The following is a 27,246-nucleotide window of genomic DNA, read 5'->3' on the forward strand; positions in this document are numbered from 1 at the left end:
GAAAAAATGTTAGCAATGTTTACAAATGTCAGGAGTAATTAATCAATAGTCTATTTAGATGAGATGGAATGGGTGTTTGATCTAGTTAGGATATTTGTTTAAATATACATGGCTGTGAGTAGAAGAATAACTGAAAAAGGAACAACAATCTTCGGCTACCCGTAAAGTAAAATTGTTATACATCTTGTACAAGAAAGGGCACTAAAATCATCCTAATGTCGAATCGAATATATTGCCATAATTACAGAGGAGCGGGAAATCGAATTGAGTTATGGCTATATTCAAAATGCTCATGACATGAAATCTTGGTATTGATACAGCCTACATCACAAACAAAGATTTTGTGTGGGGTAGTGGGCGCCTACTATAGTAGGGAAATCATTAGAAGTCCCTTGTGTATGCTATGGGCATGTGATTGGTGGGAGTGAATAGTACTTTACCTTGTGCTGCTGAAAAAAGATCGAAAATCAATATCCACAGCATTGTTTCAATGAAAAGAAAACACAGCTCCAAATACTTGTCTTCCACCAATAAACAGCTCTCCAATTACTTTAAGATGCGGGAAAAATTCTGGTCTTCAGTTTCCGCAACACTCCAACTCCTGGTCCTTAAACATAGAAGAACAACATTAATATTTAAGGTTTAAGGTGTGCCTTTTCCAAACATTACATCTAGACAAGAGACTAATAGATCACTGCAAGTACTAGAAGATGCGAGATCAAATCGGGTGTATCAATATTTGATCTTACATCTTCTAGTAATACTTATGCTTTCGTGGGAAAGGGGATTCTCCCACTCTCTGGGACCAATAAGCAACACCAGAACTCTAACTCAATCATAAGGGGTTTGTAACACCTGGACTTGAAGCCCATCAGACTATGAGGCAATCTGTAATCGATGTGTTGCCTTGAGAGGCGCTAGAAAACCATTGGCCAGGAAGTTTATTCGACATTCCTCCATTTGCTCCAGGTTTATCCGAAATACCTTCCTGCACCCTTCTGCTCACTGCCATTTGCCACCATCAACTTGGTACTATTAGAATAGGCACAATTTCTGCACAGATCCTCCACTACTCACCCAAAGACCTTGGGACTAAGATTCTGTTAGGTCTAACAGCACAATATCTTCAGCATAGGGAAGTGCAGGGATGAACTCTCTTCCCTCCCACCCTTTTATATTGAATACTGTCGATGTCCTTAAAATAAAAAACTGGGACAAGAATGGTGCCAGCTCAGCTCTTCGTTAGCATAATCATTCCGCTGGCCTCCAGAATAATACTCCAGATGTTGCTTCCTGAATGGGACACAATATTCCAGATACAGTGTCCAGTCTTGAGCAAGCTGAAGCTGGCAAGAGCCTCTTAATGACCCCGCACATCCTCCCCTTTTGGTACATCCTCAACTTTGACAACCATTTTAATTTTTCATCCAGACGCGGACACAATGATCCAAATATTTCCGTCACAACTGGACACAAAAATTCAAGTCTTTATTATTGACTCGTTATCTGGCCTCTGCAACCAAAAACAAGCCACGCGTGGTGCCAGAAACTGCACTCAAGACCGATCAACAGGATTGGCCATAGCTCTCCAGATGTGTCCTACAAAACTGAATACTTCAGGTGAAACCATTTTAAAGATGTACGCAAAATAACACACTTCTGTTTTTTGTTGTTGGTTGTAGAGTCTTAAGTTTTTTACATGAATCACCATTGATGAATATCCATCTAATGAACACTTATAATTTATGATTTTCTTGTCCAAATAAAAAAAATAGAGGTGGTCCTCTGGTCTGATCATAAAATGACAGATGCCTGGCTTGGCACCCTGTGGAGTTGAAGGACATATGCCTTACCCACAAATCCTTTCAGAGGCACGGGCCAGTCATTCTCTAAATGGCACTGTGATCCTGCCAATTGACAAAAGACCCTTAAAATCATATTCCAAGCACAGAATTTCCAGCTGCCAATGATACATGCATTAGAGGGGTCTGGCATTCAACAACCAAGGTTGAACCCTATATACCACCCTCCGACTGCTATTTGCCTCACAGCGAATTACTGCCAGTTCGAGACTTGGGAATGTAGTGTAGCCCTGACTCCCAGTACCGACCCGCTGCCTGATTTCTTGTCCTGCTTGTAAATCCTCAATCAATTTTTATTGTTTCACCGGAGCCCCTTAAAGCATGCTTAGGCTGCTTAAAGACCTAGTGGCACTTTTCCAAAAAGAGAAAATAAAAAGCAAAACAAAGAAATGTCGACATTTCTGTGAATCTTTCAAAAAGAAATATAAATACATTTTAGCATGGGCAATAGAGAACAGTTGCTTCTATCAAACGTTCAAATCCACACAACACCTTCATGTCAAGACAGTCAAGCATGGGGTATTAATACATGAGCACATTGAAGTGACTTGAGTGTTAAAGATGGCATCCCACCATTTATGACACTATTGCCCACTATCATGCCGTGTACATCGCTTCAACACGTATATACGCACACAGTATTTCTTTGGGCTGGGCGGGTGGGGGGAGCCTCGGCTCCCGGTCCGCGCACTGTCCTGCGGCGATTCTTGGTGCATTCCTGTGACGAAATCATCAGTAAACAGCACCTACTGACGGCTGAAGATGTGAGGCATCGGTGGGGGAAGTTCTGCTGCCCTCCGCAAGCCTCTGAGGTGCTCGCACGACTGTCCCGGCTCCCGGAGGGTGATGCCAAGTGAACTAAGATGGCAGCCTGAGTTCAGCGAAGAGCAGCAGCAGGCGGCTTCCCGGGATGGCCGCGGACTCCGTGAAGGCCTGATTGCTGCATCGGATCACTGGGGGAACTGGTGGTGAGCTTCGGATCAAGTACAGTGGGTCTTTTGACTCCACGGCTTATGCGGGACTCACTGCCCTTTCTTGCCTGACTCTGACATGGCAGCCGTGAGGCCTCTTCCTGGCGGCGCATCCCCCTAAGCACCTTCCTTCCCTGCAAGTAAATGCCTGAGCTCCCAAGGAGAGCAGGTCTGAGGGGAGATATGGCGTTTTGGCTGCTCTGTTAGCCATAACGCTGCTGCCAGAATAACGGTGGACTCTAGGACGGGGAGTCCTCCTCTTCCATACCCTCCGGCACACGCGACCCCCTGGGGAGTCTACCTGCAGACGCGCTGGCGCAGAGCTTTCACTTCTGGGCCCCGTGGAGCCGTCACCCGGCCGAACAAAGTGACGCCAGTCTCACTCAAAACACTAAACCACACAGACTTAGGGTCCAACATATGGGGATTTGAAGGAGTGGTGATGGAGGCAGCAATAGAAATAACACCTGCACAGGCAGCAGGGAGGAAAAGTGAAACCGAAACCGCCTTAGACACGGGACAGCCTAAGGGGCGCCACAGTGAAGAATATGACATAACAACAGTGTTCATGCCAGTAGGCGGTGACGGGAGCCTGCGTCACTACACTCGGTTGTCTTAAATCTTTGGCCTCAACTCTAAAGTTACCTTTGTATGATGCCTGGTGGAGCTACCTCGCGAACCATAGGGTAGATTAACTTTGAATTCCCTCCTTTGACTATTACCTACCTAGCCGGACTTCAGGGCAAATGCTCCTGCGTCTCTCCTGACCTTATCTTCCCCCTCTCTCTTCCCCCAACCCTCTCCCCTCTCCGCTCCTACTCTTTCCAGCTTCTGTCCTCTGCCATCACCTGCCCCTTGTCCCCACCCTGTTTCTCAGTGAACCTCTTCCCTCGACACTTGAGACCGAACTATTTTGTCTGATGCCCGATGGAGCTACCTGGTTTAGCTATAGGGGAGACAGGTTGGGGATTCCCTCCTTGGACGTCACCTACCCAGTCGGTCTTCAGACAGACTTCTTTTCATCTCTCCTTATTGTCTCTTAGCTTATCCTCAATTTCTCAACCTCCCCTACCCCACTACTTTTCTCTCTCCTTTCTCTTCTCTCCTAATGTATTGCTGATTGTTTGATATAATGTGTAATTTGTTAAACGTGTTCTGTTACATTGTTGAACCACATTGTTCCACTTCCTTTCATCTCACCTGTCCTCTCCTCCCGCATTCCTCCCTCTATTTCTGTCTCTCCTTCTCTCCTCTTTCAATGTATTGAACCTGAACTATTTTGTCTGATGCCCGATGGAGCTACCTTGTTTAGCTATAGGGGAGATGGGCCGTGGATTCCCTCCTTGGTTGTCACCTACTCAGTCAGTCTTTAGACAGACTTCTTTTCATCTCTCCTTATTGTCTCTTCCCTTATCCTCCCTTTCTCACCTCTCCTACTCCCTCCACTACTTCTCTCTCTCCTTTCTCTCCCCTAATTGTATTGCTTATTTTTTTATGTATTGTGTAATTTGTTGAACTTGTTCTGTTACATTGTTGATTCTCATGTAAAGCGCTCTGATACATTCGGGTCTAGCCAGCGCTATATAAAACTCTTTAAATAAATAAATAAAAAATATACGTCAGTGCAATTGATTAGTAATATATTGCATCATATCCTCAGAAGTAATACAGACACCCATAAAACCAGAGGCGGCTGGTACCGAACGGGGGTTGTAATAAAAGAATAAACACTTACCTGACTACCGCCGGCCATCGCCTCTCCTCCGTCCTCTCTCCAGCAGGAAGCACACAGCCTCCCAGAATCTCCTGACCAATCACAACGCTGCTTACAGAAGCGTTGTGTTTGGTCTGAGCGCCATGGTTCGGCGCTCAGAGAGGGACTAGGAGGATGGGCATGTTCTCCACCAACGCTGTACAATACAGCCTGTGGAGAACATGCATGACAGTGTGGTCAGCTCAAGACGGCTGGACAAACAAACAGTCATGCACACTTAGGAGCAGCAACCACTCCTCCTCCCTGTGACGCGGGGAGCCCAGCCCCGCCCTAACAACCTGCCTAATCTTCAAGCTCAATACAAAAAATAAAATGATAACAATGGAAAGTTATCATTTTCTTTTTTGTATGAGCTTGCAGTGAAAGCAGTGGGGCGACGCTCCTCCGCCTTAGCGGAGGAGCCACCCCTAAACCTTTCCCCTTTGACCAATCATCATTGAAGGTCAGTTCACAAAGACCAGCTAGAAAAATCTTTGGCATACTTCTGAGCCACATAACTGGAGCACTCAGTACTGGGAATATATTGCCAGTCTATGTATGTCAAATTGCCCCTAAACATTCATGCAAACCCTAACTAGGTCACTGCTCCTCACCATATTTGAGTAGACCCACTTGTGGGACACCCCCGCGCCGCACGGCCACCAGCTGCTGCGTGTGCCCCTTGCCTGCCCTCTGCCTCGCCGCTGCCTCGTTGCCGGTTGCCGGCTGCCTCCGCTGCGGGGATTGTTTTTGCATTGTTTTGCCTTGTTTTGTCACTTATTTGTGCCTGTTTAGCGTAACTTCATTTTTCCCTTGTTTTGTCAAATAATTGTGCCTGTTTAGCTTATTTTCATTTGGCCCGTGTTTTTGGCTTTCCTTCCTTGTTGTCCGCCTACCTCGCCGCCCTCCGCCCTCCCTTCCCGCCACCGCCGCTTGTCCCCGCCCCTTTTTCTCTTCTGTAACCCTCCCCGCTCCCGCCTCCCAGCTGCTCCGCCCACCCGCGCACTTGGCCTTAAATGGCGACCGTGCGACGCAGGTGAGTGTGACCCACTTGTGGGACACCCCCGCGCCGCACGGCCACCAGCTGCTGCGTGTGCCCCTTGCCTGCCCTCTGCCTCGCTGCTGCCTCGTTGCCGGTTGCCGGCTGCCTCCGCTGCGGGGATTGTTTTTGCATTGTTTTGCCTTGTTTTGTCACTTATTTGTGCCGGTTTAGCGTAACTTCATTTTTCCCTTGTTTTGTCAAATAATTGTGCCTGTTTAGCTTATTTTCATTTGGCCCGTGTTTTTGGCTTTCCTTCCTTGTTGTCCGCCTACCTCGCCGCCCTCCGCCCTCCCTTCCCGCCACCGCCGCTTGTCCCCGCCCCTTTTTCTCTTCTGTAACCCTCCCCGCTCCCGCCTCCCAGCTGCTCCGCCCACCCGCGCACTTCGCCTTAAATGGCGACCGTGCGAACGCGCAGCGGTCACGCGCAGCGGGCGCGCCGATTGTGCGCCGAAGGCGCGCCAAAGGTAAGCCCGTCTGCGCCCGTCCGCGACCGGATCGCGACCAGCGCCAGGACCCCTGGACCCCGAAGACCCCGACCGACCCGCAGGACGTACTCAGCCGCCACCCTCAGCGCACTCAACACCGGCCGACGCCCAGAGTGCCACCAAGCCACACCACGACGCACCCACGGACCCTTCAGCTGCCACGCCTGCAAGTTCACCTGCATCCGGACCTGCCTCGCACCACCACCCGCCAAGTCAAACACCAGCAGCACCCACCTCAAGTGCATCCTGCTCAACACCCGCTCCGTCCACAGACACGCCATCGAACTCTGGAACCTCCTCGACACCACAGCCCCTGACGTTGCCTTCCTCACGGAGACCTGGATGAACGCCTCTTCAGCTCCCGACATCGCCATCGCTATCCCAGAGGGCTACAAGATCGTCCGGAGGGACCGAAACGCCAACCAGATGGGAGGAGGCATCGCCATCGTCCACAGGAGCACCATCCGTCTCACGACCAGCACCGACAACACCCTGACCAGCGCCGAACACCTGCATTTCCAGATCCACACCAACCCGAACACCACCCTCAGAGGCACCCTCATCTACCGACCCCCTGGACCACGCACGCAATTCAGCGAGGACATCGCCGACTTCGTCAGCCCACATGCCCTCCCCTCCGCTGACTACATCCTCCTGGGAGACCTCAACTTCCATCTGGAGAACAACAACGACCGCAACACCAGCACCCTGCTCGACAACCTCGCCAACCTGGGACTCAGGCAACTGGTGTCCACCCCCACCCACCTCGCCGGACACACACTCGACGCAGTCTTCTCTTCCAGCACAGACATCGACTTCAGCCACACCACTGAGCTTCAATGGACGGACCACAGCTGCGTCCACTTCACCTTCAAGAGAACGATGACCCACCACCACCAGCAACAGGCCGCCCGCAGAAGCTGGAACAAGATCACAGCAGACCAGCTCGCCACCTCCCTGAGCCAGCACCCTCCTGCCAGCTCAGCGAACCCCAGCCAGGCCGCCGACAACCTCACGAAGTGGATCAGCAACTGCGCGGACGAACTCGCCCCACTGAGGACCCCGCCTAGCAGACCCGGCAGCAAGAAGGCCCCATGGTTCACCGACGAACTCAAGAGCTCCAAGAAGAACTGCCGAGCCCTCGAGAAAGTCTGGAGAAGGGAACCGACACCGGACAACAGGACCTCCTTCAAACTTGCCACCCGGAAACACCACCAGCTGATCCGCGCCGCCAAGAAAACAGCATTCAAGGACCGGTTGGACAACAACGCACACAACTGCAAGGAACTCTTCAACATCGTGAAAGAGCTTTCCAACCCCAGCGCAGGAAACAACGACATCACCCCATCGCAAGACCTCTGCAACTCCCTCGCTTCATACTTCCACAACAAGATCGCGGACATACACAACAGCTTCAACAACCAACCAACGCACACCATGACCGAACAACCACCCCCCACCACCACCCTCCACGCCTGGACCCCGATCAGCACCGAAGACACCATCCGCACGATGAACTCCATCCACTCCGGATCACCGACCGACCCCTGCCCTCACCACGTCTTCAACAAGGCCGACGCTGTCATCGCACCCCACCTGCGAGACCTCATCAACACATCCTTCGACACCGCCACCTTCCCTGAGAGCTGGAAGCACGCCGAACTCAGCGCTCTACTCAAGAAACCCACAGCGGACCCCACCGAACTCAAGAACTACCGCCCCATCTCGCTCCTCCCGTTTCCAGCCAAAGTCATCGAGAAGACCGTCAACAAGCAGATGGCCGCCTTCCTCGAGACGAACGGATCCCTCGACCCCTCACAGTCCGGCTTCCGAGCCAACCACAGCACCGAGACCGCCCTCATCGCCGCCACCGATGACATCCGAGCCCTGATGGACAATGGAGAAACAGCGGCCCTCATCCTCCTAGACCTCTCCGCGGCATTCGACACGGTCTGCCACCGCACCCTAGTACGGCGCCTCAGCAACATCGGCATCCAGGACAAGGCGCTGGAATGGATCATCTCCTTCCTCGACGGAAGAACACAGAGAGTCCGCCTACCACCGTACAAGTCAGAGGCCTCCGAAGTCATCTGCGGCGTCCCCCAAGGATCATCTCTGAGCCCCACCCTCTTCAACGTCTACATGAGCCCCCTCGCGGCCATCGTACGCAAACACAACCTCAGCATAATCTCCTACGCCGACGACACCCAGCTGATCCTCTCCCTGACCAACGACCCCGCCGCCGCCAGAGCCAACCTGCACGAAGGGATGAAAGAGGTAGCCGAGTGGATGACAACCAGCCGCCTGAAACTGAACTCGGACAAGACGGAGGTCCTCATCCTGGGCTCCTCACCCTCCGCCTGGGACGACTCCTGGTGGCCTCCCGCCCTGGGCACCGCACCCAAACCGACAGACCATGCACGAAACCTGGGCTTCATCCTGGACTCCTCCCTCTCCATGACCAGGCAAGTCAACAACGTCTCCTCGGCGTGCTTCAACATCCTACGCATGCTACGGAAGATCTTCTGGTGGATCCCCACCGAGACCAGGAAGACCGTCACCCAGGCCCTCGTCACCAGCCGACTGGACTACGGCAACGCCCTCTACGCCGGTACCACCGCCAAGCTCCAGAAGAGACTCCAGCGGATCCAGAACGCCTCAGCCAGACTCATCCTCGACATCCCACGAACCAGCCACATCTCCGGACATCTGAGAGACCTTCACTGGCTCCCCATCAACAAAAGAATCACCTTCCGCCTCCTCACCCACGCACACAAGGCCCTACACGACCAAGGCCCGAGCTACCTCAACAGCCGAGTCAACTTCTACGCTCCCAAACGCCACCTCCGATCAGCCAACCACGCCCTCGCCGCCGTCCCCCGCATCCGAAGAGCGACTACAGGAGGAAGGTCCTTCTCCTACCTGGCCGCCAAGACCTGGAACTCCCTCCCGACCGACCTGCGCCTGACCCAAGACCACCTCTCCTTCAGGAAGAAGCTGAAGACCTGGCTGTTCGAGCAGTAGCGGCACCCCCCCCCCCAGCGCCTTGAGACCCTACGGGTATGTAGCGCGCTTTATAAGTGTCACTGATTGATTGATTGATCCCTGGTAAATATCATGCTACAAAAAACAGAGGAGCAAAAACATTTAAAAGAAGAAGACTCATTTTATGAACTTTCCACCTAGGCAACAATGTAAAGAGTTTCTTTGACAATTAGAAATAGGCTCGATTTGTATGAATAAATATAGAAAAGTGTCAAAGAATCATATGAGTAACAAAATACTATGTACATTGAAAACTGCATATTTAGAATATCGATTTTTAGTGGCTATGTAGTAAATTTGAGATGTGTGCACAACAAAATAAATAATTCTGGTATGCTGTCAGAAAAATCACATTGCATTTGAAATTGAAAATGCATTGTTATTCAATGGTCTAACTTTTAAGAAAATAAATTAAAATAGAATATAAATCCCATTGACTGCAACACGTGTCATCAGTCCATTGGATACCTCACCTGACCAGAGCTGTATGTATAGTGACTGACTCTGGGACCTGACTAGTTGGTCAAAGTATGTGTGACTCTCATGCATGCGTCTGTGAGGATAGGACATAGCCAGTCGGGCCAGTGATACACAGGGTCATTAACAGAAATCTGTTGGTGTTTCCACTTTGTATAAATCCGGGATTGGAGAGGGGGACCCAAACTAAAATTTGCCATTTCTTGGCGACTAATAGTTTATTTTATTCTCTAGAGAGAGTGCTCTGTTCAGATAGGCTTGGAATCTGGGTTTTGTTTGGGTTCTGTTTTTTAGGTCTGGCTAAAGCGATCTTTAACAGTCTGGAAGCTCTGATGCCATCAGTTTTTATAAAAGCACTATAAGAACTTCAGAGAAAAAGTGGGCTTCGTCAATTCCTTTTGGCCATTAGATTTCATGTTGTTTTCATGGTTTATCATTGCTTGTATTTGGATGTCCGACAAAATAATGTCTCAGTCTCAGTTCAACTTTATTTCGGCTAATATAGCCATAAAAGCAGGAAGTGCAAAGACAAAAGGAAAACATTTACAGACAAATATATAAGATACCCTTAACAATGATTAATCACATAAACACATTACAATTAATATAATTGGGCAGAATAGCAATTGATTCAGTAGCAAGTAATTTTACATTACTACATTAAAATCCAGGTAATTCAATAAAAAAGGTTATTTCGTAGTTATAAAGCCAGGCTAAAAACCAGAGTTTAAAATCTTTAAAACCACGCAATTTTTACAAAAAAGTGAACTCGGTGCATTCTGCATAATCTAATGCTATATAGAGGAAACTACAGGTTCCAATATTGAATTACAGTTTGTATCCAAGTCGTTTCCTAATGAGATACACGTTGAATAAGAACCTACTTATGCAAAAAACTACCAGTTGTGAGGTGTTAGACCTAAAGATACGTTCTGCCTCTTTATACGACCTGACACCCATATTTTTGCAGAGGGATCTAATCCAACGGTGTCTAGGTAACGTATAAGCCGAGCAAAAAAACAATAGATGGACATCATCTTCCTTTGCCTTTAATGAGCAGAGGGTACAGATACCATCCTCATTTTTACCTCCCCATCTACATGTATAAGCATTAGTCTGTAGTACCCCATATCTAAATTGCAAATATAAAGTTTTTGCTAATGGTGCTCTTATCTCGTCCATAAATGGTTCAAATGCAGCGCTATCTTTTATAGTCAGAAATTTCTGAGTCAATGTGCCAATAGATGGACAATGGGATGGCTCATCGTTGACATAGGACCAATAAGTAGACTTTAGAACCTTTTTACCCACCAATGTCATTTTCTGGGGTTCGTCCCAAAAATGGGACAGCCCTAACCTGGTACACCAAAGTTCAATATGTTTTAACCACGCAATTTTCTTGTACTCATCAATCTGGGTAATTTCTGTCACTCCACTTTTATAGTCCACAGCTCCGGGGTTGTCCATAACCTTACCCAATACAGAAATAGCCTAAGAACTGCTTGGTAATTTGTCCGCTTTAGATCCAGAACCAAAAATACTGGAACTAGGGGGGGTTCTAGTTGGTAAATTTAGTAACCTGCGCAAAAAGTGGTTTTCTTCCCGTTCAAAGTTGTGTTTGCAGCAATGCCCCCAAACCTCAGCACCATAGAGTGCAGCTGATTGGGCCTTTGCCTTGAATACTTCTAGTGCCGGCGTAATAGCTTTAGAATAACTGGCTCCATGCACTTTTAGGATGGGCATCGAATTTTGTTTAAAAGCCAAACTACTTTTTGTCAGATGTCCCTTCCATGAGCGGTTACTATCCAGCATAATACCTAAATAGTTGAAACTCCCCACATATTCCAATTTTTGATTATTTAAGGCCAAATTCTTCCTAAAGGACTTTTGCGGATTTATTGACATATATTTTGTTTTTGATGAGTTTATTTCCAGCCCCTTCTTTACACAGTAACCATAAAATGAATTCACCAGGTTTTGAAGACCCTTCGGAGTCTGTGAGATGAGGATTGTATCGTCGGCAAAAAGTAATGCCGTAATTGCCTCAACTCCTAGCCTCGGGGAGTCATGGTTGCAATCCCTTAGATAAGTAGGTATATCATTAACGTACAATGAAAAGAGCGTGGGCGCCAGCACACAACCTTGGCGCACACCACGGCTCACAGGTATGGGCTTCGAGAGTTCACCTCCCTTTCCCCATCTAACGTTGCCATAATTCCCTGTGTGTAATCGGATACGTTCTTTAAGTAGCTCGCCAGGGACCCCCATGTCTCTTAATGTAGTCCACAGAAGATTCTGTGGGACGAGGTCGAAGGCGGCCCTCAAATCTATAAATGCCACGTACAAACTGCCCTTTCTTATATTAATATACTTCCAGCAGATGCTCGTGAACCTGAACACGTGATCCACCGTACTATTTTTTGATCTGAACCCTGCTTGGTATTTAGACAATATCTATGTCCCATCCAGCCATTCCGTGAGTCTATTTAAAATATGTCTGGCAAAAACCTTTTGTAAAAGGTCGATTAAACTGATTGGGCGATAATTGCCCGGATCATAACGATCTCCTTTTTTAAAAATCGTTACAATTTCTGCCCCTTTCCAACTGTCAGGGATTGGTGTTCCAGCCACCATAGAATTACATAAAAAGTTAATATATGGCCCCCATACTTCCACATCGTGTTTTAGTAGATCTCCAGGAATCCTGTCCAGTCCTGGAGCTTTACCCGCTTTAATGGCCCGTAATGCCAGCATAGTCTCCTCTATACCAAATTATAATGGCGCTATGCTCAGTTCTAGATTGCTCTCTATATTTTGTATAGGCGACCCCTCTTCATCGTCAGAATAAAGTTTTAGAGAAATGGTCACACCAGGTTTTTTCATCAAGATAAAGGTCCTTAGGTGATCTGCCCTTTCTGTTGTCATTTGATATTAAACTCCAAAAGGTACCTTGATCTCTCAGTTTAGCTGCTGTTAGTAGATCGTCCTATAGTGCATCATCCCATGGTTTTTTCGTCTGGGTCAAGATTTTGTTGTATACATGTCTACTTTCCTTTATAGAATGGGAGTTTTTTTTTTAACAGCCTGGATCAGATGGTGCTTTGCTAGATGGCATTCTTTATTGTACCAGGGGTTAACCAACTCTAAATGATTTGAAGTCTTGTCCCTTTTATAAATTTTACTCAGAAAGGGGCCTAGAGCATCAACCAATTTATAATGTAAATCTAAAACACCCTGGCTGCCCAATAGGGGCTCCTTACAAGATGTGATCGTATCAGAAAAGGTGTTATAAATATTTATCATTGTCTCATCTTTAGCCAGGATATGGGGCCATCTCAGAGCACGTCTGTTGTTAGATATCTGGGGTTCCCCAAGGGAACTATTTAGTGCAACCTCTTTGTCTCTTTTAGATATAAAAGGTTGAGGGTTTAGCCATAATTCGAGTGGAAAGTGGTCACTCTCTGTCCTAACATCTACTTTAAGATCAATGAGTAAATATCATAAGCTCAAAGAGACCAATATGAAGTCTATATGTGACTTGCAGTTGCCTTTGCAGAATGTTGGGGCTGCTGGTCTGTCCGACTGTAGGCGGCCATTACATGCCCTTAAATCATGACCTAAGGTCAGCTGTAAAATTTGAGTTACTGCTACAGTGCATTTAACTGACCCAATGGAATCCAAATTTGGAATATCATTTGCCATGTCCTGTTCTTCAAGTAAGTTATCAAGGCCCAACACTGGTTCATATTTACAATTAAAATCCCCTCCTACCACTACTTGGGCATTCAGTCCTACAGTGTCTAAAGTGAGTATAAATGTTCTATTAACTTAGATTCTTTATTTGTTGGTTGTGGTCTATTGTATATATTTATTAGATGTATAATTTCATTTTCCCTTGTCACCATCTTTAATCCCAGCAAATCAGGGGAAGGGATATTCAATTAAGTAACTTCTATTTCTGAAGTGACTCTAACCCAGATCACCAGACCCCCTGACGCTCTTCCTCTTACTGAGGGAATTGTGTCACAATGGAAAGTTTTATACCCAAGCCTGTGTGGAGTTTCTAAAGACCAAGTCTCCTGGAGAAGGATGATATTGTAATCCTCAATGTAGGTACACCAAACTAGGTACCGAAGATTCTTAGCTAGCCCTGCTATGTTCCATGATATTAATCTGACAGATAGTTTATCCTTGGGTCTGGGTGAGGGTGCATCCAGCAATGTATCTTGTGTGGGTTTATCAACTAGAGGGCCAGCTTGGGTACTTATTTCTTCCAGAGAGGTGTTTCCTATAGTGGGTCCCTCAAGCGCACTACTGTCTATTCGACATATACTGGCCTCTCCTAGAATACCAATGTTGTCACCAACACAATTAACAATCTTGTCCCTCTCCGCTGCCTTTGAAATAGAACCAAATATAGGTCTATCATCATGGTTCAGTGTGGGCACCACTGTCTGTGTATGCTCAGTCTCAGGATTTATTATGTTTAGTTTACCTGCTTGGGTACTTAAGATTGGCCCCAAACCAGGACTACCAATCGACATAAGTCAATCGTTCTGATCCAGCGTACTCAGTGCCTGATATCTGTTGCGCGTTGTGATCTCGAAAATTGGACTCCTGTGAGGGTTAGGGGGCCTAGATAGAGTATTACACTGGGGGACCTTGGCTAAGTGGCTATAAAAATATCCCAAGGGGTGCACACCCACACTATTCCCACCCTGCTTCAGGGATGCCGCTCTAAGAAGCACAGTCGCAACATGCTGAGGGTGTCTAAAATTAATGATGATACATTCACCCTTGCAAGTTTTCCTGGCATTTCCAATCCAAGGTACCCGCCTGGTTGTCAATATCTGGTCCGAGTAATTTGTCGGAAATCCACAATTCCTATTTAGCCAGGAAACATTTTTATGTTTAAGTGACTCATGTGACTCCTGACGAGAATTGGGCTATTTAGGGTCTAAGGGTGGGACATTTGAAAGTACGACTATGTATGGTTCACAAGCTGGTGGGAGATTAGTTGGGCGTATTCTCCTCACTGGGGTCAATGTCTCCCCTGTGCTTACTGAGGTCACTTTGGTCTGTATAGACTGGCCGTCCAGTTGGCCCGTCTCTCTAGCTTTGGCCGTGCTTTCCCCCCCACCAATGTCTTCTGTACAACATTTTCTGGCAAAACGTCCCTTTCCCTTGATTTTGGGCTCTCATCATTATTTAGCCGGTTTAAAAGGCCTCCCAATCTGGACACTTCAGCAGTCAAGGCATCTTTTTTCGCCACTAGAGGCTTGACAATAGTTTCTAAATTAACCTCAAACAACTTGGCAATGTGGGCCAAAAGATCAGAGTTAGTCTTAGTTCCACTATTAGTAGTCATAGTCTCCTTGTGGTTGACAGTACTCCTTTGCACTGTATCAGGCGTTTTCTTATGGTGTGTTCCCCCCCGCTTAGTCGATGTTTTCCTACATTTCCTTACTGCTCTCTTGACTGGTGAACACCGTGACAAGGCATCCATGAGTTCATCTGGCAAATCCTCTATTGTGTCCAGGTCTACCACGACTGTCTCCGGGGTTTCCACTATGAGAGCTTCAATTGTAACATCAGTAGTGGGAGGGGGAACCAGATTCAATCCACTACTACCATCAGGTGGGGTAGTTATTATCTCTGTCAAATTGTCCCGTCCCAGTGATTTCCTTCTGTCATTATTAATTTTGCTCACCATTTTACCTGGATAGTTGTCCATGGTTACTTTACTCTTAGCCATCGTTAATAGCTAGATACTGGCCTCTAAAGTGCAAGTGTTTTTTGGACCACGTCTAGTAGTAGGCAGGCACACAGGGGCAGAGATTTATGGCATCAATGTACTTCCTTTTTAAAAAAAAAAAAAAGCAGAACATGAGCTTTATTTACAAGTATACTAAAAATACGTGAGGTTCTTACTTTTCAGGGGGGTGGCCCTGCCCTGCCTCGGTCTGCCCGGACTGCACAGACTGTCCCGCCCTTGTCCCGGGCTTCTCCCGCGATGCTCCCGCGCACGCGACTCGCGGTGCGAGGGGCGTTCCATGAACGTAAGTGCCTCCGGGCGCGCTGGTGGCGTGAGTTCTGTGCGCCTCCCCGGGGCAGCTGGGAGAAGTAGTTCGTAGCGGTAAAGCCGTTCCCCTCACGGCGTGGCAGGTAGCGGTAAAGCCGTTTCCCTCACGGCTGCCGGTCCGCTACGCATTTTGCCCCCCAAAATAATGACATTTTGTGGTTCGAGTGTCACATAAGTGTTGTCATTTGGATTTCACAAATGGTCCTCAAGTTCTTTTGCTAAGCTGTGGATACAACAGGACATGCACCTTGTATTTGAGAACTAATGTGGGTTGTTGGATACATTGACATTGCTGGCACAACATTGTAACTTCTAGTTAATGGATTTTTTGTTTAGAAAGTGCATTCTATTTGGTTGCCTTACCCTGTCATAAAGACACAGTGATGTTTACTATTTGCCCATTTCTATCCATGTATTTGACTTTGCTGCCATTTTAACGTGTAGTTGAATTTACAGCTTTTTTGTTCAGAAAGAAATGAAGTGTAAGGCAATAGACTTTCATTAACTGCAATGAAAATACAGGTGCTTTGTCAAAACTATCTAGTATGCAATATTTTGCCATGCATGACTGTTAAGTTCACCACTTAAATCCAAAACCTTATATCCGACTCCTTTTCGTACCACTCTGTTTTGACTGTGCTGTTTACCTCTGCTAACACAATGTGTTCAGGAAAGGGCAGAGCTCCCAAATTGTATCCCAGGATGTTTCTTCATTATAGGATTTTCTTTCTAAAGCAGCTGAATTCAAAACACACAAAGACCCCGCAATTATTACCAAACACTTCTTCCTAACAAACCAAATGCTGATGTCCTTATATTGCACCATAGACAAATTCGATATTATTTAAGGAGGACTAATAAAAACCCTGAATCATTCTTGCAATCAAAAGGGAATGGTCAGACATCACTTTTTGTGGTGTGAAGGTGATGGGAGAATGCGAGGACGGGGGTAGCTAGGCTTTAGCTCAGGATATTGCTTGGAAGTGCAACTAACGTGTATCCTACTCTCTTTATAAGTACAAGAAAGGAGACTGGGCTCCTCAGCCACCTGGTTTACTCCTCCTCTGTCAGCAGGCTGTCTCTCAGTACATAATAAGACCCTGTCAAAGTTCCACATGTTAGCCTTCAAGTTAGTCAAACCTCACACACCCTAGTATCCAAACTTTTTTAGGTACCTCTTATTCACAAGCAAACCTCCAACTCATCATCCCCAAACCCCTCTGTAGAACCTCATAGATCCGGACCTTTTACCTCCTACACTCTCACTAGAACACACCCTCTGTTCTCCTGAGGTCAGTAGCTTTCCTGCCCCCAATGAAAAAAAGTCACAAAGATTTGCTTCTACCAGGACAACACTAAAACCAAGAGTTAATTAACTCCATTACTTATCAAGAGAATCAACGGCATTGTGATCCCTAGACAAATTCTGTAGACAATCCTTGCTCAAAGTGTGTGTACAAATACACTGTCAACGTGCACTCTCCACATCCCATCACCCCTGAAAGAGACAATGTTTGACCGCTCCGCTGCAGCCCTTAGAATATCCGTTTTCCAACCTTGAGGCTGGCAAAAAAAAAATTGGGAATCAGCCGTTTGTATATACGTGTCTGAAATTTTTTTTAGGTGTGTACTGCGAAAAGGTAAATTGTAATTTAAAAACCCACTGTATCAATTATTTAGTCTCAATTCCATATTCCCACCTCCCTGGATTCAAAACCTGCAACATGCGCAACACTTCAGTTTTGACGTACTCCATTCTTGATAGGGTGTTGAGTAGTTCCATGCATGAATATGGAATTTCTTGAAGGCTCCCCTAGCCAGAGGCAGTGGAGTGCTGAACAGGATAAAAAAAACACAAGTATAAAGTCAACTAGTGAAAGGAGAGGGGGCTGGGCTGTGGAAGAGTAATGCATTGTGATGTGTTCTTTAAAGAGGTGTATGGAACTTTCCTAAACTGAAGCAGCGTTGGGGTGGTCCTGAGGGATATAGAAATGCTCCTCCAGATCCAGAGATGGAAAAGGTGTACTAGTTGTGTGCCATATCAAGTATCTAAAATAGACAGAACAATGGAGAATTATCTTGTTGTCAGTTACCTATGTGCTGCAGCAGCAACAACAAAAAATGTCAGCAAAGATGAAAGGACAATAGTAACTACTAATCATAGCAGACACCCGAGGAACTGTTTGGCCATTAAATGCCAAGGGGACGTGTTGTTTCTTTTTAGCACTGAATGAAGACAAGCTATCTAAACAAAAGATGACATGCAACAGAGCTTGTGTGGGGATGTGCGTCCAACAAACTATCCCAGCTTCTCACATCAGAGTCCCACGACAAAAGTATCCTAAGTGCCTGTAAAGAAGTATTGATTAGGTTGTGTGTTTCTATTTGCATGAAAATCTGTCTGCTAGAGGGGCAGTGGGGAAGTGTGTGAGGCTGGACCACTAGTTGTGCCAAGTTGTGGCTTTCTTTTTCTGAAGCCATTTCTTGTAGCTAGTGTGACCCATGCTGAAGTCTGATCGCACCAGAGCTAGAAATGTGACTCATGCTAAAGTCTGGTCGCACCAGTGCTAGAAATGTGACCTGTGATGAAGTCTGGTCGCACCAGAGCTAGAAATGTGACCCGTGATGAAGTCTGGTCGCACCAGTGCTAGAAATGTGACCCGTGATGAAGTCTGGTCGCACCAGAGCTAGAAATGTGACCCGTGATGAAGTCTGGTCGCACCAGCGCTAGAAATGTGACCCGTGATGAAGTCTGGTCGCACCAGTGCTAGAAATGTGACCTGTGATGAAGTCTGGTTGCACCAGCGCTAGAAATGTGACCCGTGCTGAAGTCTGGTCGTACCAGTGCTAGAAATGTGACCCATGCTAAAGTCTGGTCGCACCAGTGCTAGAAATGTGACCCGTGATGAAGTTTGGTCGCACCAGAGCTAGAAATGTGACCTGTGATAAAGTCTGGTCGCACCAGTGCTATAAATGTGACCCATGCTGAAGTCTGGTCGCACCAGTGTTAGAAATGTGACCAATAGTGAAGTCTGGTCGCACCAGAGCTAGAAATGTGACCTCTGCTGAACTCTGGTCACATCAGTGCTAGAAATGAGCAGGTACGGGCCAGGCTTGCATCGCCTGCACTTACTTATTCAATATAGGGAGTCTATCAGCATATCTCCGCAAGGAACATTACTATTAACAGGGCCTCGTGTGAGTGAAGTCGCAATGCAGCTCAAACCCCAAGCAGATATCAAACAAAGCAGCATTCTAGAAAACCTACTGTGTGAATATTAGAGTTGCAGGACTCGACTAAGAGGACTATTTTTTCTCTACACTACAACAGGAAAGTAAAGGTGCTTCCAGCAAAGAAGGAGGCTGGCTCTCCATCCATTGCAAACACATGGCCATTATAATGTAGGGCTGTCAAAATGGGTTTTATGGGGGTGGTGTGAAGGGAGACGTGTCAAAGCCAGGGTCCCAATGGAACTAGAAAGATAGAGATGTAAGAGACAGTACAAGTGTGTAGAAGAGCCTAGCAGGAAGTAAGACTTGGAAGATCCCAGAGCCACCATAGGACTATTAAAGGGCACTATAGCAGCTAAGACTGAAGAAGATCTGAGCAATTTATACAGCTCCATCAAAGAGCTATATCGTAGATAGCACCGAGGCGGGAATTATCAGGTCCTGAGGAAATTTAGCCCAAGACCCGCCGAGGCGGGAATTGAACCCTGGTCTCGGGCTAAACCTCTGCATCAGGGTCTGCCGCTCTAACTATTGAGCCACTCTTCTCCACTGTGTAGTCATTCTAAACAGGCCCGGTTCTAGCGGGTGGGCCGGGTGGGCCAGGCGCCAGGCCCACCCAAACATGAGCCTGGCCCACCCAAACAGGATCCTTGGCCCTCGCAGTGAGGGCTTGAAGGCAGGCTTCTTTTCTTTGGGATGTAAGTGCTTCAACCCTCCCCCGTCGCGTGTGTCAGCACGGGCCGAGGGGCGCACACACACAGACAGTTTTAGAGATGATCGCAGCCGCACCCGAGTACATCACCGGTCTTTAAAAGACCATTTTCAGTGGTTCCCAAAGTGTGCGCCATTAGGACTAGCTAGGGGCGCCGCGGACGTCTTTGAAATTTAGGAATGACAAGCAATATTGCTGCCCGGGTTCTGCCGCAACTCGAGACCCCCTTCTTCACAGATTAAGTAGGTTCACCCATGCGCATCGTCGGCGGTAGAAACACATTTGTAAATAATGAATGGCATGTAAGTTAAAATATGGGCTGCAACGCTTGACTTTCCTAGCTTTGGTACTTGCTGGCCTTGCAGCACAACCATGTTAGGCCGCGCATTTAAAAAAATATTTTCCTCATGTGCTACAGCATTGGCGCAGTACCACAAGAAGAAAAGTTATTGGCAGAGCAAACAGATCTCAAACGTGGGACCTATTGGCTAGATCTAAAGGTATCACACATGGCATAAAATAACAAATAAGTAAAGGGAGAAATCATGAATTAATATCAGACACTGGTAATTTCTCAGACCCTTATGTGAGGCAGAGCCATGTAAATGACAGATAATTCAAATAAAACAGATCACAGGGATGACCAAGACACCAGTAAGGGGTCCTACTGAAAATAAATGAATGCAGGGTGGGCACATTTTGCATAAAAATGCAATATGTGTGGCACAGCAAACAACACAGACAGTAATTAGCTAATTTAAAGTGGCATCGTGAAATGGCAAAAACAGCAAGCACCTGGAGCAAGGAGACGGAAACAACAGAGCCTGAGCATGTGGGGTGGGGGGGGGAGGTGGCAGAGTGCAGTGCGTGCTGGATAATGGCAGGGTGACCTGGCTACTCCCCTAAATCAATTGAAACTCTAAGATAATCTGGCATGCTTCTGTTTTTTTATACACACCAACTAAGATGATTCGCCCCAGTGGCACTGCTGAAGGAGACAAGAGAGTGGAGTCAGTGTGAAATTACAACATTCAAACATATATGCGAAAAATCGAGCTCGCAGTGGCCCACCCAAATGCACCTTTGGCCCACCCAAATACAAATTCCTGGAACCGGGCCTGATTCTAAACCCCATTTTACCTTCAACACTCCCTCCCCCGCGCACTGCTGCACGGTGACACTCGCGTGTCAGTGCTGAGAAACAACTGACATCCCGCAAAGCAGTTTACACTCAATTTTAGTAAAACTATTATCTTTCCTACCTCCACGGTACTCTGCAAGTATTCCGGGGACCGCAAAGCTCAGTTCACCCAGAAGTGCACGGAAACGCTCTCGCCAGCGAAGGACACCAGTTGATGACTCTGGGTGGGTTCAAAACAGTTCAGTCTGTGTGAACAGGTGCGGGAGTCTAGCAGGCTCACCTCACCGTCCGAAAGCACCCCAGGCCCTGCACCTCCGCGATGGGTGCAGCGAGCCACCAAATCTGGTTAAATTTGGACTCAACAGACAGTTGAGAGCCCCCGGGGCAGGGGCACTCACTCACAGCGTCCGTCCCGACTGCCTCCCTCGGCAGTTTCTGGCTCACGACCGCGGAAAGAGATCAAAACAAAAGTATCCAAGGGCGTGTCTATATAACTCCACCAAAGGGACTTATATATCCAAGGTTTGCTGCCAATCAGTTGTGAGACAAGAAAATTCGTCACTTGTTACCAGAGTCAAAATCGAAAAACCTCATATGTTTAATACCGACAAGAACATGAGTCTAGCTGTCTACTCTTAAATAGAGAGTTGTTTGTTTTCTAAGAGGGCCAATAAAAGACACCATGACAAAATCGTGTTCAATTTCGAATTTACAATTAATATGGTTTAATCGAACGTCAAATAAACACGCTCACATGAAAAGAAAACGCGTTTTAGTTCCCAGTGGGTGTCTGTGGCAGCAATGCTCCTTTATGCTATAATCAGAACGTGCTGTGGGTCGTTCTATAAATAGCTTCGGTTTTTCTACGTGGCACAAGTGCATCTTCGTTTAAATGTGCGCTGTCCCGTGAAATAGTGTTGGCACCTGTTCACGATCAGCTAAGAGGAGCAACTGTGAGTTGCATGTGCGAGGCTTTAAGTGGGATAAAAAAACTGTGTGTGGTGTAATGTTGGTTATTCTGTTCAATAAAGACTCTGCAGCGGTGTGTAGTTGTAACTCTTATTTATTAAGCTATTGCCCTAAAGAGCGCCGAGCCGATCTGTCCCTCGGGTCGACTTTCGCGCCTCTAATCCTAGATGCGCACGCAGCCGCCAATATGGCCGCCCGCACGTCACGTCGCGGCGTGACGTGCAACCACTAGTGCGCTACACTACATATCTCCCTTTTTTCCAAACAAAGAACATGTAACTTACAGTCCGCTGTCCATATCAAAGTCTCGAAACCTTGCAGGTCTCACCACGGTTCTTCCTCTCCGGGTTACTCTTGCTGGGGTGGACGGCGTCCCCCTATCCTGGGTCTCTGTGCCTATCCTTCCCTCTCTCAGCGCCGCCGCGCTTCCATCAGTTCTCCTCACTTGCAATTCCATTGTAGTTTCTTGGTTGCTGTCAGGGTTTCTCTCCCCATGCTGCTCGCCTCTCCTCTCCTGCAACTCTACGCCGGGTTGTTCCTGCTCCTCATTGGGTTCCTCCATGTCTTCCAATTCTGCTCCACCTTGATCTTCTGAACATTGTTTTTGAACCCGTGGACTGAGCCTGCCCCTGTGTTAGAGTGGGGTTATCACCGGATTTCCAGCCAGCTCCTTGCCGGACCCGCTGCGCGGGTCCCGCTGCGTTGTGCAGGTTTGTGTGGGGAACCGCAGGGCTAAGAGCTGACCCGCAGGGACTCGAAGTTCCAGGAGTCCCTGCGTGAGGTCGAGACCCACAACACCTGGGTCGCTCTCCCTGCCTGCCCCGCCCTCGCCTCAGCAGATAAGAGCCTGCTTCATCCATCATCGCTGGGATATTCTGAACATTGTTTTTGAACCCGTGGACTGAGCCTGCCCCTGTGTCAGAGTGGGCTTATCACCGGATTTCCAACCAGGTCCTGCTGCGTTGTGCGGGTTTGTGTGGGGAACCGCAGGGCTGCGAGCTGACCCGCAGGGACTCGAAGTTCCAGGAGTCCCTGCGTGAGGTCGAGACCCGCAACACCTGGGTCGCTCTCCCTGCCTGCCCCGCCCTCGCCTCAGCAGATAAGAGCCTGCTTCATCCATCATCGCTGGGATCTTCTGAACATTGTTTTTGAACCCGTGGACTGAGCCTGCCCCTGTGTCAGAGTGGGGTTATCACCGGATTTCCAGCCAGCTCCTTGCCGGACCCGCTGCGCGGGTGCCGCTGTGTTGTGCGAGTTTGTGTGGGGAACCGCAGGGCTGCGAGCTGACCCGCAGGAACTCGAAGTTCCAGGAGTCCCTGCGTGAGGTCGAGACCCGCAACACCTGGGTCGCTCTCCCTGCCTGCCCCGCCCCTCGCCTTACATTTCCTTTATTGCTGAATCACAGTACCGCGTAGCGCGGGAGCGCCCGGGGCGAAGCCCGGGCAAAGGGCGGGCCGTCTAAGGCCGTCCAAGGTTGATCAAGGACGGGACGGGCCACCCCCCTAACGCTTATCTTCCGGTAAGAGTCAACTTTCCCCTTTCCCATCTGCCAGAAATTTACCATTGATCCACGCAGTACGGGACATTGTGCATTCTTCCTTGTTCACCCTGCTTTACATATCTGAACATATACCCTTGTCTAATCATGTCCCCGGACTCTGGAAAATCCAGGAACATAATCGTTAACACATCAAAGGGGCCAGTAATAGGGACCATCGATCAATTTTTAAACGGGTAACGACTGTCCTAGAAAAAGAAATTGCGGACACCGAAAAGTGCTTATCCATGGACTTGCTAACTGGCAAGCGTTCTTCACTAGGATTGATTGGGAAAGCTAGTTCACCTAATGTGATAGTCTCAGATTCACTAACTTCCACCATTCCCCCTATTGACATCGATTCTCTCACCCCCTTAGGAATCGAGGTGAGTGAGGGAACAAACCAGATAATCAGCAGTGAACCTGTGCCAACCCCTGAAATCCTCCTAGTTAGCCCCAATATATCTAGACTATCTAGTTCCCCTAAATTACCTGTTTCCTCCCCACCACTTTTAGAGCAAACAAATAATCATCCGAAGAAAAGAAAGAGACAACCTTCCCCTTCATCTCTAAATACAATTACTATTCTGAACACAACCCCCCCACCCACATTGCCCCCCAAGCCTAGCATGGTGCACACAATGAACAACACGACAGGACTACTCCCTGAAATGGAGGCTGAACTTCTCTCCAGAATAGAGGTAATAGTGAAGGCACTTATGCTTCCTCTTCTGGAGAGAACGAGACTAATAAGCACGCATTTAGAGAAGTTGGGCAAGCAAATAGAAGATAATACTATGGCCATCACTAAACTATCGCCACAATTCTATAAACACCCCACGCAAAATCCTATTGGGCCTAACGTCTTACCACTGGAACAACCATCTACCAGTGGTGCAGCCCTGAAACCTGGAATCACGCAAGGGAAAAAAGCATTGGCTAAATCCTCAAAAGAAACTACCACTAATGAAAATCCCAAACTACCCAATAACACTCAGGTAAAAGATGGGGCTACATTAACTGAAAGGGGAAAAACACAGTAGAGAAGAATCCTGTAGAAAGAAATCCCCCCTTACCAAACACTAATCCCAACCCTCTTACGAATAACATACCAAGTAGAGAGCTGGGCGAGTAGTCAATACAGCGCCCAAAAAGATCCAGACGCAGGATAGTTGATTTACCCCCTGAATCAGCCCCATATACAATCATTATGGCAGGAGTACCAGAACTAGCAGAAGGGGTCAGAGAGAATTATCATGCCCTAAAAAATAAAACCATCTATTGGTTGAAGCTGAATAGACCCCTCCCTGCACATGTTAATGGAGAAATCCTGTCAGTAAGGCGTGCTGTTTGGGTGGGCTCAAGACCGAAAGACAAAAGGGGGGACGTGAGAATTATTAATTTTTAGGATCATAGGGCGGTGAGAACTATAGGAGACTGGTATGAGGCCATAGGAGGAGATAATATTTCCACTCACTATGTTAGCTACTTCTACCCTCGAGAACTGATAAATAACCCTAAACACCATCAAATTAGAAGGCAGCGCCCAGAGTGGAGAGAAGTAGGCTATCAATCTACCCAGAATCATTTCTTTAACCAACCTCTGCAATCACTTTATCCTCAGACATACTGGAGTAACTCGAATAATAACTATCAACCATCATTCCCAGATTTTAATATACCAACATTTAACCCCTTCTCAACGCTGTGTGGTCTAGAAGGAATAGATTGACTTGACAGTAATCTCCCCCCGTTGCAAGAACCCACCATGACAAAAGAAGATACTCCTTTGGGTGACACTATCCCAGACATTTTAGCTGAAATTTGTAGCACTGAAGGACAAACTCAGTTGATTCAACCGAATCGACCATGCCCGAGGGAGGGGGAAAATTCCACCAGGCGGAGTAAAACAGGTATTGTACCCACTTCAACTCATAAGGAACATAACTCAGACTTGGAGATATTTGTGAGAAACAAGGAAAATAGGATAAACGAAAGACAGGTCCCTCCCAGGAGAGTAGAAAAAATCCAAATAATGTTTTGGAATGTTGCGGGTCTCCGAGAAATAATTTTGGATGGAAGTATCCAAGAGTTTGTTAAAGAATGTCAAGTCTTGGCCCTTCAGGAGACCTGGCTCACGAAAGAAATGCACCTGACAGGGTATAAAACTTACTTCTCACCAGGAATTGCAGGAACCCATGGGAGACCCAAAGGTGGGTTGATAACTTATATATCAAACACCATACTAGGCCTGGTAGTTACTGCACTTAGTCTAGAAGCATATTACCAAATCTTAAGATTGGCTTTTAGGACAAAGAGGACTATTCTTCTCGTTAATCTATATGATAACCTAGTGGAAAACGAGAGAATAAAAATACTGGGGGCTCTTCGTAAGAAACTGATTAGTGGCATGAAACTAACACAAGGGCAGGAACCCCCAAGTATCGTCTGGGGAGGCGACTTTAACCATCATCCCTGTGAAAAGCTTAATAGTAATGTTTGTGGGATGGGGTGTGAAACAGAAGAGCAGATAACCCACTTTAGCCATTCAGTGGTGGGAGATTTCTTAAACGAAACTATGTCCAGTTTGGACCTAGTTATATTAAATCAAATAAACCCTTTATCTGGGAAATTGGACCCCACCTACCTCGGAAGGGGAAGTGAAGCTACTATCGATTACGTTCTTACCACAGCGACCCTTGTAACTAGGACCACGAACTTTAGAGTTAAAATTAACACATTGAGCGATCACTCCTCAGCCTTAGCCTTTGAACTAACCTTGGACCAAGGCCAACCATCAGCCCAGACTATAAAGTCCACCCTCGCCCAGAATAATATACAGCTCACAAAAACAAATGGCTACACCTTGGGGTTGGGGAAGATCGATCCAAATGAGTTGACAAATAAGGTTGTAACTGCAGTACAACCTGCAATAATGAAGTGTTTAGACATTGAGGCAAGCGAAGAGGAAGTTTTATCCCATTTCAAGGAAGTCTTAGGAAAAGTAAATGAATGCCTTACTATGAATCAGAAAGGTACCACGGAAAGGAAAAAAGGTTGGTTTAACCATGACTGCACAGCCGCCCACAAAAAGTTAAAGAGAGCACTAACAAAAACAATAAGAGACCAAGAGGAGGTTAGGAACCTAAGAAAAATGTATAGGCTTGCGTGCAAAGCGCGAAAAGCAGAGCTAAAAAAAGCACTATGGGATCAGCTGCATGAAAGCTCACTAAATAAAGACAGCGATCTATTTTGGAAGGTGGTAAAAGCACCTTTCTTGACGGACACGGAAGATCGCTCAAGTATAGAAGTAGCCATCGAGGGACAAACCTGGGTAAATCACTTTGCAAAGATCTTTGGTCAATCCCCAGTAGCAGCCCCCATAGATAGAAACAATAGCCCAAATCAGGATAACCCATTCCCAATCCCATTGGCAGTCGAAATACATGAGGTAATAACTGCAGTTAATGCCAGCAAGAGTGGAAAAGCCCCTGGCCCGGATGGGGTACCAGTCGACTTTTTCAAATTTAAATTAGATCTGTGGGCCCCCATCATAACAAGGGTGTTTGATGCAACAATGAAGTGTGGCTTACTCACATCCTGGACCCAATCAATACTGGTACCCATTTTTAAGAAGGGAAATAGAGAGGAGGTGACTTGTTATCGTCCGATTTCCCTCCTGGACTCACTGGGGAAAGTACTAGGCAGAGTTGTTCTCCAGCGTTTACAGGAGTGGGCGGACGATACCGGGACCCTCTCGGCTATCCAGTACGGCTTCCGAGAGGGCCTCGGAACAACGGAACAAGCCCTGAACCTGGCCCTGCTGATGGGAAAATATGTGTCGGCGAAGCGCGAGAAGTTCTACATGGTATATGTCGACCTTTCCGCAGCTTTCGACTGCGTTTCCCACGCAAAATTATGGTCGGTGCTGACCAATAT

General features: G+C 47.2%; 1 protein-coding gene across 1 annotated transcript in view; it reads right to left on the reverse strand.

The window, feature by feature from the left end:
- LOC147678103 (uncharacterized) overlaps positions 1-21,289 on the reverse strand; it is an 84,352-nt gene extending 63,063 nt beyond the window's left edge. The window contains exons 1-2 of the mRNA XM_086945962.1: positions 20,923-21,289; positions 441-607 (exon numbers count right to left, since the gene is read on the reverse strand). Of these exons, the coding sequence (XP_086802088.1) occupies positions 441-483 (43 nt within the window). The 5' untranslated portion in view covers positions 484-607; positions 20,923-21,289. The remainder of the gene's footprint in view (positions 1-440; positions 608-20,922) is intronic.
- Between the last annotated feature and the right edge of the window lie 5,957 nt (positions 21,290-27,246).

This window comes from Lissotriton vulgaris, chromosome 12, assembly GCF_964263255.1.
Source record: "Lissotriton vulgaris chromosome 12, aLisVul1.2, whole genome shotgun sequence".
Classification (NCBI taxonomy): domain Eukaryota; kingdom Metazoa; phylum Chordata; class Amphibia; order Caudata; family Salamandridae; genus Lissotriton; species Lissotriton vulgaris.